Below are 23,067 nucleotides of genomic sequence, written 5' to 3' on the forward strand. Positions count from 1 at the left end.
CTAGGACTTCATTATCACTCAAATGTTGTACATTTTGACCACATTCACCCATTCTGCATAGCCCTCAACCAATCCTCTGTATCTATAAGTTTTTTATCCAGATTCCACATAACTGACATTATGTAGTATTTATTGTTTTCTGTCTTATTTTACTTGCATAATGCCTTAAAAGTCCACTCTAGGTTTTGCAAATGGTAGCATTTCTTTTTTTTTTAAATGGCTGAATGAATATTCAACATTCGATCTCTCTGCCTCCCTGCCCCTGCCTGCCCCCAACACATTCTTTATCTCATTGTGATAGACATTAAGGGTGTTTCCTTGTCTTAATTATTGTAAAAATGCTATAATAAACAAGGGGATACAGATACCTTTTCCAGAAAGTGATTTCATTTCCTTCAAATACATATCCAGAAATAGAAATGTATGTGCTAGTTCTATTTTTAAATTTTTGAGGAACCCCAACAGGGTTTCCATAGTGGCTGCACCAGTTTGCTTTCCCACTAACAGTGCACGAAGGTTCACTTCCCCACATTCTTACAAAAACTTATCTGTTCTCTTTTTAATAGTAGTTTTTTATTGGCTATTAAGTGAGGTGATATCTCACTGTGGTTTTGATTGGAATTTCCTTGATGATTTGTGATGTTGAGCCTCTTCAATATCTTCTTTGGAAAAATGTCTATTGGCATATTCTGTTCATTTTAAATTAGGATATTTCTTTTTCTCAACTGAATAGCTTCTCTTCTTATTTTAGGTAATAACCCCTTATCAAATATAAGATTTATAAATATCTTTCTCCCATTCAGTAGGTTGCCTATTGATTTTGTTGATGGTTCCTTTAGCTGTTCAGAAGTTTTTAGGATGATGCAGTCCCCCCACTTGTTTAGTTTTGCTTTTGTTAACTTTAAAAAATCCATTGCCAAGACTGATGTCAAGGAGCTCACCCCTATGTTTTCTTCCAGTAGTTCTATGGTTTCAGATTTTACATTCAACTCTTTAATCCATTTTGAGTTGACTTTTATGTTTTTTATGTTTTATGTTTTGTATGTTTATGTTTTGTATAAGACAAATGTAATATTTTATTTTTAATTGATGTAACAGATAACAGTTTGTTCCTAATGTAATAATGTTTGATTTTATATGCACATGTGTATGTATTCACCTATATATTTGCTTATGTGTAAGTAAAACGAATAAAGTTTAATTATAAAATACATGCCCTACTCCTGCAGCACTACAGTGTTATTTGACAGTGTACCTGGATTAGTCCTAAAGTGTATCGTGCAATTTCTAGGACAAACACTAAAAAAAAATCTTAAAAAGAAGTAGAAATGTTTATTAAAATAAAAGATAAAAAAGAATCATATACTATGTCCAAGTAAGATAAAAAAAAAAAAAAAAGGTGGAAACAGCGAAAGAGAAAAAAATAAGAACAAATGATAAGTACAATTAATAAAAAGAAATAATAAAATGGAAGATTATAATCCCATTATATTAAGAACCACTTTGAATGCAAATGGTCTGAACATACCAATTAAAACATGGAGATTGTCAAGAGTGAGTAAAAAATTAAGACCCAAATACACGTGGTCTATAAGAAATACATATTGTACTTTCAAAAATAAATAGATGGAGAAAGATATACCCATGCTAACATTAAACAAAAGAAAGTGGAGTTAGTTAATATTAATTTCAAACAGACTGTACTTTAGAACAAGAGAGCTGTAAGAGATAGGGCGCCTGGGTGGCTCAGTTGGTTAAGCGACTGCCTTCGGCTCAGGTCATGATCCTGGAGTCCCGGGATCGAGTCCCGCATCGGGCTCCCTGCTTGGCAGGGTGTCTGCTTCTCCCTCTGACCCTCCCCCCTCTCATGTGCTCTCTCTCTCTCATTCCTTCTGTCCAAAAAAAAAAAAAAAAACTTAAAAAAAAAAAAAAAAAGAGACAAACAAAGTGGGCCATTATGCAACAATAAGGTGATGAAGTCTTCTAGAAGACAAAAGGAATGCTTAACGTGTATGATCCTAACAATAAAGCATCGAAATACATGAGGCAAAACTGATAGAATCGAAAGGAGAAATAGATTGTTTTAACAATCCTCTATTATGATATAGATAGATTCAACATGCACAAAATTAGTACTGACATAATGGAACTCAACATATCCAGCTGAATGTAATGGCCAACTACAGACTAGTACATCAACAGCAGAACACAGTTTCTTCTAAAGTTCATAGGGTACATATTCATTAACAGATTTAAAATACCAGAAATGATACAACACCTACACATAGAGCATAATGGAATTAAATCACAAATCACCAACACAAAGATAGCCAAATGCACAGAGATTAAAGAACATTTCTAAACACATGGTTGAAGAAGGAATCTCAAAAGATTATTTTAAAATAAATTCCAATGAAAACACAACTTGTAAAAACTGAGATGCAGCAAAAGCAGTGTTTAGTAGGAAATTTAAAGCAATCAACACATCTTCAAAAAAAAAAATGTGTTCATCTAAGTTTCCACTATGCGAAACTAAAAAATAAGAGCAAATTAAATTTAATATAAGGTGGGAAAAAGAAACATTGAAAATTAAAACAGAAATTAATAAATTGAAAAAGGAAAATCAACAAAGAAAAAAAACACGAAACCAAAAAATGGCTCTTTGTAAAGATCAGTAAAATCACTATAACCATGCTAATCGGGTGGTGGTGGAGGGGACACTCATAGGTGGGAAAAATAACAGAAATAAAATACTGGACATCACTACAAATACCATGGTCATTAAAGGAAAATTAAAAAATACTATGAACAGGGGGCCTGGGTGGCTCAGTTGTTAAGTGTCTGCCTTCAGCTCAGGTCATGATCCCAGGGTCCTGGGTTCAAGCCCCGCACTGGGCTCCCTGCTCAGTGGGAAGCCTGCTTCTCCCTCTCCCTCTGCCCCCTCTTGTGTTCCCTCTCTCGCTATGTCTCTCTCTGTCAAATAAATAAATAAAATCTTAAAAAAAATATTATGAACAACTATATACCCACAAATTTGACAATGTGGATGAGATGAACCAATTCCTTGAAAAATACATTCTACCAAAAATAACATAAGAAAGAGAATCTGAATGAGCCTGTAACTATTAAAGAAATTGCATCAATAATAAATAACTTGCTATAACAGAAAAAACCACAATGGCTAGATAAAACTTATTGGTGAGTTCCTCAATGCACTCAACAAGCCCAACATAATGACTGCCTTAATACCAACACTAAACATTGTAAGACATCACCAAAGACATTACAAAAAGCGAATACAAAAAAAGAATATGTCTTATAAACACAGATAGAAAAATCCTGAACAAAATTATTACACACCATGGCCAAGTAGGATTTATCCCAGGTATGCAGGCTGATTCAACATTAGGAAACCAATCATTGTAATCCATCACATTAAAAGACTGAGAAAGCACGGCGACTGGGTGGCTCAGTCGTTAAGCGCCTGCCTTCGGCTCAGGTCATGATTCCAGGTCCTGGGATCGAGCCCCGCATCGGGCTCCCTGCTCCGCAGGAAGCCTGCTTCTCCCTCTCCCACTCCCCCTGCTTGTGTTCCCTCTCTCGCTGTCAAATAAATAAATAGAATCTTAAAAAAAAAAATAAAAAAGACTGAAAAAGCAAAACCGTATGATTGTACAACTGATGCAGAAAAAGCAAAATCAAACACTGCATGGTAAAATTACTCCCCGTGAACCTGGAATACTGAGGAACTTCCTCACCTAGTAAGAATATCTACAAGACCAGACCTGCATTATATGAAGGGTGAGGAACCCAAAGCACTCCCCAACATCAGGAAAAAAACAAGGTTCGTTCCATCAAATTATAGTGCAATTTTTTTTTCTTTCACCTTTGGTAGATTAGTAAATAGACAGACTGGTGTGTGTCCAGAAAAGGAAATGATATTCAGAGATAAACTAAAATGAGTTTTTTTTATTTCTCATCTTGAGATGAGAAAAGATGAGACACACAGAGGAAACTTAAATGCATATTACTACATAAAAGAATCTAATGTGAAAAGGCTACTTACAATGTATTAAAACTCTATGACATTCTGGAAAACGCAAAACTAGAGACTTAAAAATATCAATGGTTTCCTGGAAGGGAATTATAATTAGGTAAAGGACACAGAATTTCTAGGGCAAAGGAACTCTCTATATGATACTATACTGCTGGGGAGTGCCTGGGTGTCTCAGCTGGTTTACTGTCTGACTCTTGATTTTGGCTCAGGTCATAATCTCAGGGTTGTGAGACTGAGCCATGCATAGGGCTCAGGCTCAGTAGAGAGTCTGCTTGAGATTCTCTACCTCTCCTTCTGTTCCTTGCTACTATCATGATCTCGGTCTCTCAAATAAATACATAAATCTTTAAAAAAAAAAAAAGGAGTGAAAAAACCATATTAAATGGTGGAAAAGATGTGCAAATTAGGTATCTGATACAGGAATAACCCAAGAATACAGAGAAAACTCTTGCAACAATACAAAACAAAACAATTCAAATTTAAAAATGGGCAATGAAACTGAGGAGGTAATCAGCAAAAGAAAAGATTCTCAAATCACTAATCATAAGGGAAATGCAAATCAAAACCATAAGATACCATTTCACACCCATTACAATAGCTATTACTGAAAAACAAAAAAAACCCCACAAGCAGCAAGATAACAAGTGTTGGGAGGATGTAGAGAAGGTGGAACGGGTGTGCACTCTTAGTAGAAATATGAAATGACATAACCATTGTGGAAAATAGGTTCTTAAACATTGAACAAATCATTACCATATAATATAGCCATTCCACTACTAGCTACAGACCCAAAAAACTGAAAGGAGGGGTAAAAACAAACTTGAACACAAATTTTCACATCAGCATTATTCACAATAGAGAAGTGAAAATAAGACAAATGCCCATCAACAGATATATGGAAAAACAAAACATTATATACATAAAACGGAATATTTTCAGCTTTTAAAAGGAATGAAATTGTGATACATTACTACAAAATACATGGTATGGGAAGACTTTCTCCTAAAAGAAATAAGCCAGATACAAAAGGACAAATACTGTATGATCTCATTTCCGTAAGCAACCAGAAATGTCTCATTTATAGGAAAAAAAAGTAGAAGAGCGGTTACCATGAACTATGGAAAAAAGATAATGGTGATTTACTTACTTAATAAGTTTCAGAGTGAGATGATGAATAATGCTGGAGACAGATAGTAGTGATAGTTGAACAACACTGTGATTTATTTAAAGCCACTGAACTACACATGTAAAAATTATACAAAAGTAAATGTGTACAAATAACTCTATACATACACAATTCACACATAAATAATTGATTCTTCTGCTATTATTAAGAATGTAAAATGAAGTCAGAACCTTAACATTTCTAAAAATAAATGACCTGAAAAATTACAAATTTAAAACTTTATAGTATATGTGGTATATCAGCTTTAGTACTTGTTCATGTATTCTTTAAAGAGTTGACTAGTTTAAAAAAAAACACTAGTCATTCTTTTAAAGAAATATAGTTAAAAAGAAGTATCTTCAATAAGAATGCTTACCCAATTTTTAATGACATTTCTGCATTATTTTGTCTGTGATATACTCAGTTCAAACTCAGTTTTAATTTTTTGTAATTTTTATTTTCCTTCATCTTTTTATTAATTTGTATTTATATTTTCTATATAAGTTGAAACACAATGTTATACTAGCTTCAGATTCATAACATAATGAGCAACAGTAACTCCATACTTGATGCTACACTCACCACAACTGTCTTACCATATTCATATACATAATTCAAATTAATAACATAATTCAAGCAAGTGTTTGAGAAATGTATTTAGTGATCTCATCGTTTGTGAAAGAATCCACAAAGTTCATTTTAGTAACTCCTAGAGGATTCAATTTCTGATTCACTTCCTAGTGGCCTTTTAGGAACCCTTGTTTTGTTTTATTTTTGTACTTCTCATATATTTTGAGACATTTCTGCTTCTCCTGCAGTTTTCTTTAAAGACTACAAGTAACACAGAAAGAGTACCAATGTTTCCTGTGATACCTTTCAACACCTTTTCATTGACTCAATGCACATGAGACCTACTCAGATAGGTTTCCTTAATATTAAATAACTCTACAACTATTTAGTAGACTTACTTTGCCATTTTAATTAGAAATCTATCAAAATTAGAAGGTACCTGATGACAGTAACTGTTTCTGTTAATAAAATATATTTTATCACCTCTACCTTTGCTTAAATTGTTAATAGTTCAATCATTTCTAAGTTACAGCACTTATAATCATAGTTATACAAACTAAACAGATTGTTATAAAAGTAATGTATATTTAGCAAAATAATCTCCAGGAAATAAATACTCACTCTCAATGATTCCTGGAAGGAGGAGGCTTGGTATTGTGCATATTTAGCAATTGTAGTATGAGATCTATTACTTTCACAACGCCAGATTTTCTTAGTTCCAGTGGGATCCCAGTTTTCATCTGCTGGTTGCAACAACTGTGTCCTCACCTCTACAGTATGTTCATTGTTAGCTTCTACCAAAGTTTTGGTAGAGAAAAGTCCAAGATCTTCATAAATAAATAAATTGTGTTAATAAATAAAATTGTATTTGGTACACTGAACATTTAAAACTATTTAGAAAAAACCTGAAGGAACTCTATCCATTTTCCTAAGATGCTTGAAGCCATGTGGTGCCACATTTGCAAAGCAAATCCTTCAAACACTAGATCTAACCATCATGACAGGATATAAAAAGGAGCTGTAGCACTTACAAACAGGATATAATTTTACCTACATTTTATAGCTCAGAAAGACTTCTGTTATGTAACCTAAAACAGTAATGTTACATAATGATATCCAATTAAAAACTAAGTAAACATCCATCATAAATATGCCAATACTGGCATCACCTACTGAAGATGTGCTGCTACTAAAGATGTGCTGCTAAAGAGTCAGAGAGAGAAAGAAAGGAAAGAACATTAAACACTGAAATTGAAAAAAAAGTTTCTTCTGCCAGTGTTTTAAAGTAATAAAGATAGTAATTAAAAAAAAAATGCTCAAACTTCCTTTTTTCAATCTTACCTAGTTTAAGAGCTCCAGCAAGGCCTCGTATTACTGTAACAGGGTTTTTGGGATTTGTACAAAACTGGTGTAATGGAGGAAAGAAAGCATCACGCTTATTTTCCAACTGTAAAATTAAAATGTTTTGTTAGATTTCATAAAAATGATTAAGTATTATACTGCAAATCTATATTCGCTTTTTCATCAATCAGTCATTTTTACATCTAAAATGTATCTCAACCATTAATACTGTATTGCTACACATTACAGTATTTTATCATTAGTTTTTGCAAGAAATTATTACTAGGAGCTAATAGCTACACAAATTTCTCTTTTAAAGAAACATATCTTAATTTAATACAGCTTCAAATGATATTATCAATGTGTTATATTACACTACATCACACTATACCAAAATTGATACTGATGATATTTAAACATTTTAGTAGTTCAAAGTACTACCTAAGTGTACTTTTAACTGTACTTCTGGTATGAAAGAGGTGGAAGAAGTGAAACTTAATGCTCAACATTGAAGTGATTTAAAAACTAAAAGCAAAATTTAAAAATGATATAAGACCCATAAAGAAAAGTATTCATTTTGCCTTTATTTCCTCAAAGTTTATTTCATCTTCATCTCACATCTTCCCTTCACAATAAGATATGCGTACATTTTGATTATCGGAAAATTTAACACTGGGGAAAGGCCAAATCTTCAAAATCCTTTATCTATAAAATCATTCTTAATGCTTATTATTTGACTTTTAGCTCAAAACTCTTTTTTGCACATGTCTAAGGGAATATCGCAAGGGTGGACAACAAAACTCTTTGGGAAACAAATTATTTTGATTTATACCAACTTTTCGAACAATGTACATTTTCTAAAATGTAAGACATACAGTGTACATTTAGAACAAGTTAACCAAAAAATGACACGAAACAATTCTTTTGCTACTCTCCAATAAACCCAGTCCATCTGTGAGAAAATATTTAAATTTAAATATTAACTTCAACAAATCTTTCTGAATAAACCACTACTCAAAACCTTTTCTACAAAAGGACAGGTGGTAAATATATTTGGTTTAATGGACTATGTGTTGTTTTGTAACTACTTAGGTCTGTCAGTCTAGTGCAAAGCAATCACAGACAACATATAAATAAAAAGCATGGCTGTCCAACAATATTTTTTCATAAAAAGAGGTAGTTACGTAGATTGAGAAATGTTATTTATCATCTTCTGGGATAAAGTATGTTTTTCAAGAATTACCAACTTGTGAGAAAAAATTTAATCTTTAAAAGGGCATCCTCATTGGTATAAAAATATATCTTCAAAAGACAAGTTCAGACACTTGATATATTCCTATTTTGTCAGTGAAACTCACATAAATGCTAGGTGTGGGTGGATTCAACTTGTCTTTAGGCAAGGGAGGGTAAGGTGAGGTTGGTGGTCTTGGAGGCGGACATTTATCCAACAAAATATGACTATTAGACAATCCATTTTTGCCTAAATTCCTGGAAAATAATAAGCAGAAAAAAGGAAACTAAAATTAAGGTTTAGGTATAGAGCATTTACAAAAATAAGATCATGCTAAGTTATTGGTATTCATTCAGTAAAAATAATCAAAAGCTTAATCTTGGCAGATATTCACTTTGATTTCTTGTATCATTTAAGAAAAACTAAGCGAGGGGTGCCTGGGTGGCTCAGTCATTAGGTGTCTGCCTTCAGCTCAGGTCATGATCCCAGGGTCCTGGGATCCAGCCCTGCACAGGGCTCCCTGCTCAGCAGGAAGCCTGCTTCTCCCTCTCCCTCCCCCTCTCCCCCTGCTTGTGTTCCCTTTAAATCTTTAAAAAAAAAAAGAAAAGAAAAACTAAGTGAAATACACTATATACCTACATAACATGAATTATTGACAAAATTTCTTTTCTAACTTTCCAATTTATTTTCTTGCCTGAATATAAACTCCAATAACCTTCTCAACGTGTTGACCATTAGATTTTCTTCACTTAATGTTAACAGTACTTTGAACCAAAAATAGGAGGAGGTAATAATCTCATAGTAAGATTTGTCTCTTTTCCTAAATATCTTAATTAGAGTAACTTTTGGACAACTTTCAAATCCAGAAAGACCGTTTGTTTTTTATTTTCAAAACTGATTTTATTTGTAATTCCTAATATTCAGGAAGACACCATTTTACTGTAACTTATTACAGTAACTTTTAAAATAACATGTATAGTTGCTATGCATTGGGTTAATATTCTTCCGTTAATGAAAGATGTATTTATAAATTACATATTCTTAAAGTGTAGAAAAATTACTCCCAAACGCATACTGTTTTTAGTATAAGAACATTACAGGAATATTTCTAAAGGTTTAAGATTAAAACAAAACAACAACAAAAAAACCCTCAAAACAAAAACAGAAAACTGTTAAGCCTTTGAAGTCATTGAACTGGGGTGCCTAATTGGCTCAGTTTGTTGGGCATAATGCTCTCAGTTTTGGCTCAAGTCATGATCTCAGTGGTAGTGTCATGGAGCACGTGCAGGGCTCTAGGGCTCCGCCATCAGCAGGGAGTTGCTTGGGATTTTTTTTCTTCCTCTCTCTCTCTCTGCCCCTCCCCCTAATGTGCACTCTCTCTCCCTCCCTAAAATAAATAAAATGTTTTAAAAAAATGAAACCAGACTGTGCTATTAGATTATGAAATTCAAAAATAATGTATTAAGATATATAAGGAAAACAGCTCTTAAAAATACTAAAATTTCAAAGAATCTGCAAACTATTTGGGGGGAGTAAAATATACATCAGTAACTGCATTAAGAACAGATTAGGTCTTTAAAATTTCAGATTATGTAATAACACAAATTGAAAGCAAAACTGCATGTATTTATTTATTTATTTATTTGAAATAGAGAGAGAGAGCATAAGCAGGACTGATGGGCAAAAGGAGAGGGAGAAGCAGGCTCCCCACTAAGCAGGGAGACTGATGCAGGGCTCGATCCCAGGAGTGTGGGATCATGACCTGAGCTGAAGGCAGACACTTAACTGACTGAACCACCCAGGTGCCTCCAAATTACCATTTCTTGATTAACTTTATTTTTGCTAAAGAAAAAAAAATTCAAAATTAGGCCTTTTGGGTAATGAAAACTAAAGCTTCAAGTTCAATACCTATCAACTTTTCAGATGACATATTAAATAGCCCTGAGGGCATATAACCTTTTTTTTTTTAACTACAACAAAGAACTTCTGATATTAAAACTAAGATTTAGGTTTAAAAGCACTCCTAATGGCTCAGTCAGTTAAGCGTCTGCCTTCAGCACAGGTCATGATCCCAGGGTCCTAGGATCTGAGTCCCATGTCAGGCTCCTTGCCTAGTGGGGAGCATGTAAAAAATACCTGTCTGAAGCTGATAAAGGGAAAATTCAAATACCTTCATTAGACCAATGCATTAAGACTCAATACAATCTCTACATAATAAAGAAATGGTTTCAATACTGAATTATGTGTCACTTTATACAAAATACGATTGTTTGATAACAAAAAGCTTGTTTCACAGAGAGAGACATGATAGAATATAACAAATATTTTAGAATACCATAAAATATGGATCAACTATTAACATGCTCTTCAAGCAAGATACCATAACTGCAACCAAGATGAACCAAACAATAGCACTTTAAAAAGAACCATGACTTAAGGCACCTGAGTGGCTCAGTTGGCTAAGTGCCTGAATTTGGACTTCAGCTCAGGTCATGACCTTGGGGTTGTGAAACTGAGCCTGGTGTCTGGCTCTGGGCTGAAGCACCCTTGAGATTCTCTCTCTCCCTCTCCGTCTGCCCCTCTCCTCTCCCTCTCTAAAAATAAATAAATAAAAATTTAAAAAAAATAAAAATAACCAAGACTTTGAAAACTTATGAGGAACACAGACATGTATGAAAACTGAGAACAAGTAATACAGTGAAATCTCATGGCAATTGCTTAATATATTTCTACCTATTAAGTTCAAGTCAGAAGCTACAGGAGTTCACCTCACAGAACTAATACATGTTTTTTGATAAGAAAGAAACCACAAGTTTTTCTCTATTAAAAATACAAAAGAGTCAACCCTAGGGTAAAGTACAGGGTTATGGCCAATAGAAATAAATGAGTTTCTTAATAGGCATTTATCTGTAATTGTCCATGGGAAACTTTACTATAAAAATCCAACCTGTGAAGGGAAGAAGTAGGGGTGGGGGGTATATATAGGAACAATTAAGAGTTTATTTCATTTTTAAAGACTTCTTAAACCTTATTTAACTCTATTAGGGAAATCGTTATTATATAAAAATTATTTTTAAAATACCTTATTTCAATTTACTTTCAAACATATAATTGAGTACAAAAAATGAAAGGTGTTCTACAGATAAATTCATATATAATTTAGTTTCTTTCCCCCAGAAGTTTCTTAATGAGGAAACTTGTTGAAACTCTCACATTGATCCTTCTTTACAGGAGTATGAATTCATCCTGTGCAGAACACATCAGTATTAATTAACAGAACTGCAAGACAGTTAATCACCTGTCAACTGGACTCTTTCTCAAAGGGTCAGAATAATTTTAACCTTAACTTTCAGATCCTGTTCTGTTATTCTCTTTCGTCTGTCCTTTCTTTTAATCTCTACAGTGAATGTTGGGCTTAAACTCACAAGCATGAGATCAAGAGTCATATACTCTACCATTTGAGCCAGCTAGGCACCCCAATACTTGCAACTTTAAAAAATAAAATTCATATCAATGTAAGGCAAAAGTCCTTTTAGTAGTTGCTAAGCCAAAAATGAATCGCAAAGAACCTATTTTACTCAAAACTGAGTATTTACAGACATTTCAAAAATGAGATGAGGTTAAAATCTTAGTTTACTAAAAAATATGAAACATACCAATTTTATTTAACTATAACGTTACATAAAATATTAACTATTTCCATTACTCCACACCAGGTGGCTGCAAACTACAAATTACATAAAAATTTTAAAATGTGCTATATTGCTTCACTTTGTTAGTGACACATATTTAATGGGTGACTCATAATCCTAATAAAATAAGTAACTCACGTCTAAGCATGTTTTAGATATAGCAAATAAGAGAATACATAACAACTACTAGTTTCAAGAGATTTACACAGTCATTAAGCAAGAATAATTTTCAACTTTGAAATTCAAAACTTGTAGTAAATAAAAAAAGTCGAGGTAGTTCAAAAATACTTAACGGCATTTTCTATTTTACTTAATTTCAACCTCAAATTAGAAAGATCTTTTTAAAATCCAATGTATTAGTGTTCAAATTTCAAATGTTATGTAATAGAAGTATTACAGAGCATTTCATATATTTACCCTAAGCACTTACTTTATGCAAGTTTTCTTTAGTGTCTTATAAAAAACATTTATGAGTAAATTCAAGAAAAGAAAAAGATAATTTAATATGTATTTTAGGATTAGATTTTATTGTGTTTAGTATAAACAGAATAAAAACACTACATTGAAAACTTAATATCAGGGCGCCCGCGTGGCTCAATTGGTTAAGCGACTGCCTTCAGCTCAGGTCAAGATCCTGGAGTCCCAGGATCGAGTCCCACATGGGGCTCCGTGCTCAGTGGGGAGTCTGCTTCTCCCTCTGACCCTGCTTGTGCTCTTTCTCTCATATAAATAAATAAAATCTTAAAAAAACAAAAACAAAAACAAAAACAAAAACTTGGCATCAGGTTCCTTTTTGAGGTTCTAAAATTCTGGTAAAATTGACTGTGGTGATAGTTGCACATATGTGGGAATATACTAAAATACCAATGAACTGTACATTTTAAATGAGTGAAATGGGATGTATGTGAATCATACCACAATAAAACAGATTTTTAAAAAGGTGAATTAAGATATGTAAGAGGGGGAAATCTATCTGGTGTCACAGTATCAAAACAAAGTCTTCCTGATTCTTTGTTTCTTCTTTTTTGTGGGAAGGCAAACAGTTAAGAAAAAAATTTCTGGGAGTAACAGAATAGGGCTACCTTACCAGAGCGGCTAACAGTCTGTTGTAATTCTTGGTTCTTTCAGCCTTTCCACTTGTTCCTCCTATCCACTTTATAACCTCTTCTACAGTGAAAGTGTTACCAAAAAGAATACACACAGTATAGTATTCCAGGTTTTACTGTTATCTACCAAATATAATTTAATTCATTCTCAAGTTTCATTTCCCAGAATAAGGTCAATCAAGGAGAAGCAGGTAACTCAGATAACCAGCAGAAGACAATCCTAGTTAAAAGCATGCCTCTCAGGTAAAGCGGGTTATGGAAAAATGTTTTTAACATCTGATACATTGCTAAAGTATAACCATAATATGAAGCATAAAAAAGACCCTTCTGAAATTTTCAGATAAGTGACTATATCACAGTTTACATTTTTTCTGAAACATAATTTCTATTACTTATAAAGTCAAAATATTATTTCAGTGTACTAATCTGAACAGCAGTCAATCAATCCCATTTTGTGACAGACATTCCCATACTAACCTGCATGCCTTCAGAACTTCCGAGGAACTTGAGTATATGGACACAGACATCGATGGTATAACATGAGAACCAGATTTTTGGCTAATTATAGGCAGGTCTGTTTTTATAGAGCTCTGTGAGTTCTCTAGACCTTCTCCATTAAGTGTATGTAACCTGCTGTGAGGACTGTTAAGGCTGGGAACACTGTGTGTAACTGTCTGTTCAGTGGATTTTGGAGAAGGTGTTGCAGTAGAAATGACTGAAGAGGGTGAAGAGGCAAAAGAATTATTAGTCTTTGTACAAATAGTGGAGTGAAAATTACTGACTTTGTCACAGGCTCCACTATCCCCACTGTCACTGGGTTTTCCAACCAACAAGGCAGAGACCTGAGGATTGTCTGAAATCTGTACATTTGGTGATGTGGAATCTCCATGGTTAGGACTACAAACAGGTTCTGCCATCAACTGCTGAACATGATTAGAAAGTCCTTTGAGACTAGCAGAGCCATTAGGTTTGTCTCCAACATGCCTGCTTATTTCAGGCACCAAGGATCGATTTCCTGAAGGTTTGCCCTCTTTGGTAAAGGTAATGCCTTGTTGTCCACCTGAGGTAGGAATATGAGAGGAGAGGTGATTGAGAGCAGCTCCCTGTGTTACTGAATTGCTAGGCAGAGTTTGAAGTCCAGTCTGTTTCTGAATAGCAGTGCTAGCTGCCTGGAGATACTGGGCAGGCCCAGCGGAAAAGGGAGGTTGTTCATCATTAGGTCCTGCCAAATGTGAACTCTGACCTTTGTGAAGCCCCTTGGGAAGGAGAAAAAAAAAAAAGAAAGAAATTACCAAGATTTGCTTAAGTCTATTATTATGCAAACTCAGAATACATATACAGAACAGTACTGAGGATTAAAATATGTTTAATGAACCACAAAAATAAGCAATTAAATGTGCAATATAACTTAATCCAAAACCTAAAACTTATTTTTAGAAGTTCCCATAATACATTGATTAAGATGGTTAGCATCTTTAGCAAAAATTATGTAACTGGGCTGCATAATTTGTATTAGTGTGCCAAAATATTTCTTCACATAAGGGCTTTAAGAATTTTTAATGCTCACTTCTGTTATAAACATTTTCACCTTTAGAGAAATTTATATGTAAATTTAGATGGGGGAAAATACATATGGTCATCACCAAGTGAAGCCACACAAACTAAATAGCACAAGTCACTTATCTAAAAAGTATTAAAAATTTAATACAAAAACTGTACTTAGTAAACCTTTAAAATTATCAGTGACCCTATAATATAAATCTAGCAGGAATCTTTCATCCAAAAAGCATAAACTATTAAATCTATGAACATATTTCAAAAAATGACATACATGGATTTCCAAATTCTCACCCTCACCCCTCATAACCCACAGACATTTTATGTGCAGTTCCCCACTAACTACTCAAGAATTGACGGCACTTTTTCCTAAATTCACAAGATTAGGAGAATATATGGAATATGTTAGAGCATTTTTATGGGACAGTTTACCAAAAGCATTAGGTTTTGAACCAAAAGGAATTATATATAATATACAATGAATTAATTTTACCTGAAATTTGTCCATGGCATGGTAAATTGCTCTAAAAAGATTTTCGTTTTGTTTTACTGATAGAGTAACTGAGCAACACTTTTTAAAGTAATATGGAAAAGAAAACAATAATTTAATAACTCCCAAGCTACTCTAATAGTAGAACATGAAAACTACTAACTTCTCTTGAGTTAGAAATATAATTATACATTAACATATTTTTAATATAAAACTTTACATGTAGTTAAACGTTAAAACCCTAAGGAATATCTTAGAATTGGTAATTCTAAGTTGGTGATTAATTTAGCAACAAGGCAAAAACCCTTCTGCTTTCATATGAAATGGAATTAAGTTATATACATAGTACAGTCAGTTTTACATAACTAATTACATTTGCCAATATGCTACTAAGTTTTACCATCTAAAACACCCTAAACTAAAAGTATATTCTACTTTATTTTTTAAAAGATTTTATTTATTTGACAGAGAGACACAACGAGAGGGAACACAAGCAGTGAGAGTAGGAGAGGGAGAAGCAGGCTCCCTATGGAGCAGGGAGCCCAATGTGGGGCTCGATCCCAGGACCTTGGGATCATGACCTGAGCTGAAGGCAGACGCTTACCGACCGAGCCACCCAGGTGCCCCTAAAAATATATTTTAAATCAAGAATATCACTTATATTTTATCTACTTGAATACTGGAGACAATAAAAAATGACATAAGTTAACTGTACAAAAGAATACTTTAGTTTGAAATAATTAAGTAAAAGAACAATCATGGAATAATTAGGGTAACATCCTTAAAATCACTGTATAATATCGGTTTTCATAAAATAAAAGTAGCCAATATTGTAATCTAATAAACACTCAAAATATTCAAAAGTGGGTAGGCAATTAAAATATTCATTCACCATCATCAAACTGACATACAGATTTTTAAAAGTAGTAATTTTCTTACTTCTCTAGCTATAGATCAGAGTATTTTTGAGTCTATTAATTCTTCTAAAGGGAATCCACAGTACAGTTAAAGTAAAGAAGGACTTGAGAACTGACTGCAATTTTCAGTGTATTCCTCAACCCACATTGAATAGACAGCCAATGAAGCTTGATGGATTATGGTCACAATGTTGGTCATAATAAATTAGTTGACCCCAACCTATTACGCACAAAGTGAAAAATCTGAGGAGCCCAGGCTAAAAGTTAAAACTAGAGATAAAAACAAGATGGTGGCTTTGAACAAACGAATTCAGAGGTTCCTCAACAAGCAACTTACTAACGTAAAAAATATAAATTGAGAAAAAATAAACATTAAACACAAAAGTTATAATACAGACTTTAAGTGAACAATATGCAATAGGAAAAACAGGTGAACTTAGAGGAATAGGCCACCAAACCATATTCAAAGAAAAAAAGGCAGAACACTTTCTGTATTAATTTAAAAAAAGAAAAATCTGCTCCAGGAAGTTTATTTATTTATTTAATTTTTAAAAAGATTTATTTGACACTGAGAGAGACAGCTAGAGAGGGAACACAAGCAGGAGGAGTGGGAAAGGGAGAAGCTCCTGGCTGAGCAGGGAGCCCAATGTGGGGCTCGATCCTAGGACCCTGGGATCATGACCTGAGCCTAAGGCAGACGTTTAACAACTGAGCCACGTAGGTGCCCCATCAAACTCAGGCTGTTTAGAAAACCCTAACTAAAACAAACACAAAAAACCTACACGTGATACATAATAATAAAATATTTGCCAAAATTTACAAAGAGAAAATCCAAAAGCAGGAAAGAAAATCACTCACCACAATAAAATGTAAGAGTGATTGATAAAGAGAAACAAGTTATAAAAGTTATATTTTTATATATATAAGTATATATAAACATAAAAAAATATAAAAAGAAAAAGTTATAAAAACTTGAAAGGTTCAAAGCACTCATAAGAAAATAAATGCCAAGAATATTCAATGGGGAAAACACCAGTCTCAGTCTCCAGCAAATGGTGCTGGGAAAACTGAAAAGCTACCTGCAAAAGAAACGAAACTGGACCACTTCTTTTTTTTTTTAAGATTTTATTTATTCATTTATTTGAGAGAGTGAGAGAGAGGGAGAGCACATGAGAAGGCGGAAGGTCAGAGGGAGAAGCAGACTCCCCGCCGAGCAGGGAGCCTGATGCGGGACTCGATCTGGGGACTCCAGGATCATGACCTGAGCCGAAGGCAGTCGCTTAACCAACTGAGCCACCCAGGCGCCCTGGACCACTTTTTTATACCATACACAAAAATTAACCCAATAGAGATTAAAGACCTAATGCAACACCTGAAACCACAGCATTTGTAGAACAAAAAACAGACATTAACTCATAGATGTCAGCCACAGAAATATTTTTCTAGCTACCTCTCTTGAGGCAAGGGAAACAACAGAGAAAAGGAAATATGGGGCTTCAAGATAAAAAGCTTCTGCACAGCAAAGTAAACAGTCAACAAAACAATCTACAGGATGGGAGAAGATAACCTGCACATGATATACCTGATAAGTGGTTAGCATCCAAAATTTATAAACAACTCAATACCAAAACCCCAAATAGTCTGACATAAAAATGGACAGAGGACCTGGATAGACATTTTTTCAAAGAAGACATATAGATGGCCAACAAACACATAGAAGGATACTCAACATCATTCATCATCAGAGAAATACAAATCAAAACCACAATGAGGTATCATCTCATACCTGTCAAATGGCTAAAATCAAAAGACACAAAATAACTAAAAGGCGTAGAGAAAAAGGAACTCTGGTAGGCTGCTGGTAGGAATGTAAACTGGAGCAAATGCAGTGGAAAGTTCTCCAAAAAATGAGAAATAGAAATACCATATTATTCAACAATTCCACTACTAAATGTTTACCCACAGGAAAAAAACACTGATTCGAAAAAATATGTGCTCCGCTGTCTTTACTGCAGGATTATTTATACAATAGCCAAATTATGGAAAGAATCAAAGAGTCTATCAATGGAAAGATAAAAACCACACAGTATAAAATATACAATGAAGAGTATTACTCAATCATAAAAAGGATGAAATTTTGTCATTTGTGACGGCATGGAGGGTATTATGTTAAATGAAATAAGTCAGGGGAAGAAATATTTTATGATTTACTTACATGTGGAATATAAAAGGCAAAATAAATGAACAAATAAACAGAAATAGACTCAAATGTAGAGAATAAGGTGGTGGTTGCCAAAAGGGAGGGCTGTATGAGGATGCGCAATATAAGTGAAGAGCATTAAGCAGTACAAACTTCTAGTTATAAAATACATCATAGGGAGGCACCTGGGTGGCTCAGTCGTTAAGCGTCTGCCTTTGGCTCAGGTCATGATCCCAGGGTCTTGGGATCGAGCCCCGCATCAGGCTCCCTGCTCCGCAGGAAGCCTGTTTCTCCCTCTCCCACTCCCCCTGCTTGGGTTCCCTCTCTGGCTGTCTTTCTCTCTGTCAAATAAATAAAACCTTAAAAAAAAAAAAAAATCATAGGATGAAAAGGACAGGATAAGAAATGTAGTAAAGAATACTGTGTAATTATGCATGGTGACAGAAGGAAATAAGACTTACTATGGTGAGCATGTCAAAAATAAAAATTATGAAAGCACTATGTCTGTACACTTTCAAGTAATACAACGTTATATGTGACTATACATAATTCTTAAAAAAGCACACCAGTAATACTAACTTGCCATAACAGAAAACACCACCATAGCTAGATGAATTTACTGGTGAGTTTCTCCCAATATTTAAGGAAGGAATTATGCTAATGCTCTACAGTTTGCCCCAGAAAACAGAAGCAGAGGGAACATTTTATAACTATACTTAATGAGGCCAAGAAAATGATTACCCTAAAATCAACACTGAACATTATTAAGACATCACCAAAGATGTTACAAAAAGACAATACAAAAAAAGAATATGTCTTATAAACACAGGTGCAAACATCTTAAACAGGCATCTGAATCGGCAAAGAAGTCGTCAAACTCTCACTCTTTGCAGATGACATGATACTTTATGTGGAAAACACAAAAGACTTCACCCCAAAACTGCTAGAACTCACACAGGAATTCAACAAAGTGGCAGGATATAAAAATGCACAGAAATCAGTTGTATTTCTCTACACCAACAATGAGACAGAAGAAAGAGAAATTAAGGAGTTGATCCCATTTAGAATTGCACACAAAACCATAAGATACCTAGGAATAAATCTAACCAAAGGGGCGCCTGGGTGGCTCAGTCGTTAAGCGTCTGTCTTCGGCTCAGGTCATGATCCTGGGGTCCTGGGATTGAGCCCTGTATCGGGCTCCCTGCTCCGCAGAAAGCCTGATTCTCCCTCTCCCATTCCCCCTGCTTGTGTTCCTGCTCTGTGTCTTTCTCTGTCAAATAAATAAATAAAATCTTGGGCGCCTGGGTGGCTCAGTTGGTTAAGCGACTGCCTTCGGCTCAGGTCATGATCCTGGAGTCCCGGGATCGAGTCCCGCATCGGGCTCCCTGCTCGGCAGGGAGCCTGCTTCTCCCTCTGACCCTCCTCCCTCTCATGCTCTCTGTCTCTCATTCTCTCTGTCTCAAATAAATAAATAAAATCTTTAAAAAAAAAAAAAAAATAAATAAATAAATAAAATCTTTAAAAAATAAAAATAAATAAATCTAACCAAAGAGGCAAAGGATTTGTAGTCAGAAAACTATAGAATACTCATGAATGAAATTGGAAGGAAGACACAAAAAAGTAGAAAATGGAAAAAATCCATGCTCATGGATTGGAAGAACAAATACTGTGAAAATGTCTATGTTACCTAGAGCAATCTACGTAGTCAATGCAATCCCTATCAAAATACCATCTACTTTTTCAAAAAATGGAACAAATAGTCCTAAAATTTATATGGAATCAGAAAAGACCCTGAATAGCCAGAGGAATGTTGAAAAAGAAAAGCAAAGCTGGTGACATCACAATTCCGGACCTCAACCTCTATTACAAAGCTGTGATCATCAAGACAGTATGGTACTGGCACAAAAACAGACACATAGACCAATGGAACAGAACAGAGAGCCCAGAAATGGACCCTCAACTCTATGGTCAACTAATCTTTGACAAAGGAGGAAAGAATGTCCAATGGGAGAAAGACCGTCTCTTCAACAAATGGTGCTGGGAAAATCGGACAGCCTCATGCACAAGAATGAAACTGGACCATTTCCTCACACCACACACAAAAATAGACTCAACATGGATGAAAGACTTAAATGTGAGATAGGAATCCATCGAAATCCTTGAGGAGAACACAGGCAGCAACCTCTTCGACCTCAGTCACAGCAACTTCTTCCTAGACACATCACCAAAGGCAAGGGAAGCAAGGGCAAAAATGAACTACTGGGACTTCATCAAGATAAAAAGCTTTTGGGGATGCCTGGGTGGCTCAGTCGGTTAAGCGTCTGCCTTCGGCTCAGGTCATGATCCCAGGGTCCTGAGATCAAGCCCCACATCGGGGTCCCTGCTCGGCAGGAAGCCTGCTTCTCCCCTCTCCCACTCCCCCTGCTTGTGTTCCCTCTCTTGCTATGCCTCTATCAAATAAATAAATGAAATCTTAAAAAAAAAAAAAAAAGCTTTTGCACAGCAAAGGACAGTCAACAAAACCAAAAGACCACTGCAAGAATGGGAGGAGATATTTGCAAATGTCGTATCAGATAAAGGGCTAGTACCCAAAATCTACAAAGAACTTATCAAACTCAACACCCAAGAACAAATAATACAATCAAGAAACGGGCAGAAGACATGAACAGACACTTCTGCAAAGAAGACATCCAAATGGCCAACAGACACATGAAAAAGTGCTCAACATCACCCTGCATCAGGGAAATACAAATCAAAACCTCAATGAGATACCACCTCACACCAGTCAAAATGGCTAAAATTATCAAGTCAGGAAACAAAAGATGTTGGCAAGGATGTGGAGAAAGTGGAACCCTCCTACAGTGTTGGTGGGAATGTATGTTGGTGCAGCCACCCTGGAAAACAGTGTGGAGGTTCCTCAAAACGTTGAAAATACAGCTACCCTACGACCCAGCAATTGCACTACAGGGTATTTACCCCAAAGATACAAACGCAGTGATCCAAAGGGGCACGTGTACCCTAATGTTTATAGCAGCAATGTCCACAATAACCGAACTATGGAAAGAGCCCAGATATCTATCGATAGATGAATGGATTCCGACAATGGAATATTATGCAGCCATCAAAAAAATAATAAAATCTTGCCATTTGCAGTGACATGGATGGAACTAGAGAGTATTACGCTAGTCAAAATAAGTCAGAGAAAGACAATCATGATCTCACTGATAGGAATTTGAGAAACAAGGCAGAGGATCACAGGAGAAGAGAGGAAAAAATGAAACAAGACGAAACCAGAGAGGGAGACAAACCATAAGAGGCTCTTAATCTCAGGAAACAGAGGGTTGCTGGAGTAGAGGGGGGTGGGAGGGATGGGGTGGCTGGGTGATGGACATTGGGAAGGGTATGTGCTATGGTGAGGGCTGTGAATTGTGTTAAGACTGATGAATCACTGGGGCGCCTGAGTGGCTCAGTCGGTTAAGCGTCTGCCTTCAGCTCAGGGAATGATCCCGGGGTCCTGGGATCGAGCCCCGCATCAGGCTCCTTGCTCCGCGGGAAGCCTGCTTCTCCCTCTCCCACTCCCCCTGCTTGTGTTCCCTCTCTGACTGTGTGTCTCTGTCAAAAAAATAAATAAAATCTTTAAAAAAAAAAAAAGACTGATGAATCACTAATGTACCCCTGAAACAAATAATACATTGTATATTAATAAAAAATAAAAAAAATTTAAAAATCCTCAACAAAATATCAGCAACTAGAATCCAACTATGTATAAAAATAATTATATACCATGGCCAAGTGGGATTTATCCCAGATATGCAGGCTGACTCAACATTAGGAAGCCCATCATTGTAATCCATCACATTAAAAGACTTTTTGAAAAGGCAAAACATATGATTGTACAACTGATACAGAAAAAGCAAAACCAAACACATGCATGGTAAAATGATTCCTCGTGAACCTGGAATACTGAGGAACTTTCTCCACCTGGTAAGACTATCTACCAATAATACCATTCACATTAATACTACTCCCAAAATGAACTACTTAGGGATAAAAGACCAGACTTGCATTATACCAAGAGTGAAGAACCCAAAGCACTCCCTAAGATCAGGAACAAAGTATGGATGTTCCTACTCAGAACTCTTTCATCATTGTGCTAAAAAGTCTAGCTAATGCAATAAAGCAAGGATATAAAAGGGAAATAAATTAAAATAAAGAAAGAAGGAGCACCTGGGTCCCTTAGTCAGTTAAGCGTCTGCCTTCAGCTCAGGTAATGATCACAGGGTCTTGGGATGGAGCCCCAAGTAAGGCTCCCTGCTCAGTGGGGAGCCCATTTCTCCCTCTCCCCCCAACTCATGTGCTTGCAGTGCTCTCTCTCTAATAAATAAATAAAAATCTTAAGGAGAGAGGGCCTCTCCTTGAAGGTCACCAAACTGCCTGTACAGAAAATTTAAAACTCAACAAAACCTCATGGATTTAATAAACAATATATTAAGGTTTCAAGATGCATGGCTATAATACACAAGTCACTTGCTTTCCTGTGCCAGGAATGAACAAATGGAATTTCAAACTAAAATCAATAATACCATTCACATTAATACTACTCCCAAAATGAACTACTTAGGGATAAAGCTAATAAAACATGTGCAAGATCTGTATGAAGAACAAAACATGATGAAAGAACCAAAATTGGAGATATTCCATATTCATATTTAGTTTTTTCCTTTTTTTTAAAGTAATCACT

The 23,067-nt window shown here is 35.1% G+C and overlaps 1 protein-coding gene across 18 annotated transcripts in view; it reads right to left on the bottom strand.

Moving 5' to 3' along the window:
• The window catches only part of LOC110580574 (lysine-specific demethylase 6A), a 172,289-nt gene that overhangs the window by 33,332 nt on the left and 115,890 nt on the right, over positions 1-23,067 (bottom strand). For all 18 annotated transcript variants that reach the window (XM_044912020.1, XM_044912016.1, XM_044912006.1 and 15 more), the window contains 4 exons: positions 13,640-14,418; positions 8,492-8,621; positions 7,134-7,239; positions 6,414-6,619 (listed from right to left, as the gene is read on the bottom strand). In XM_044912020.1, the coding sequence (XP_044767955.1) occupies positions 6,414-6,619; positions 7,134-7,239; positions 8,492-8,621; positions 13,640-14,418 (1,221 nt within the window). The remainder of the gene's footprint in view (positions 1-6,413; positions 6,620-7,133; positions 7,240-8,491; positions 8,622-13,639; positions 14,419-23,067) is intronic.

This window comes from Neomonachus schauinslandi, chromosome Y, assembly GCF_002201575.2.
Source record: "Neomonachus schauinslandi chromosome Y, ASM220157v2, whole genome shotgun sequence".
Classification (NCBI taxonomy): Eukaryota; Metazoa; Chordata; class Mammalia; order Carnivora; family Phocidae; genus Neomonachus; species Neomonachus schauinslandi.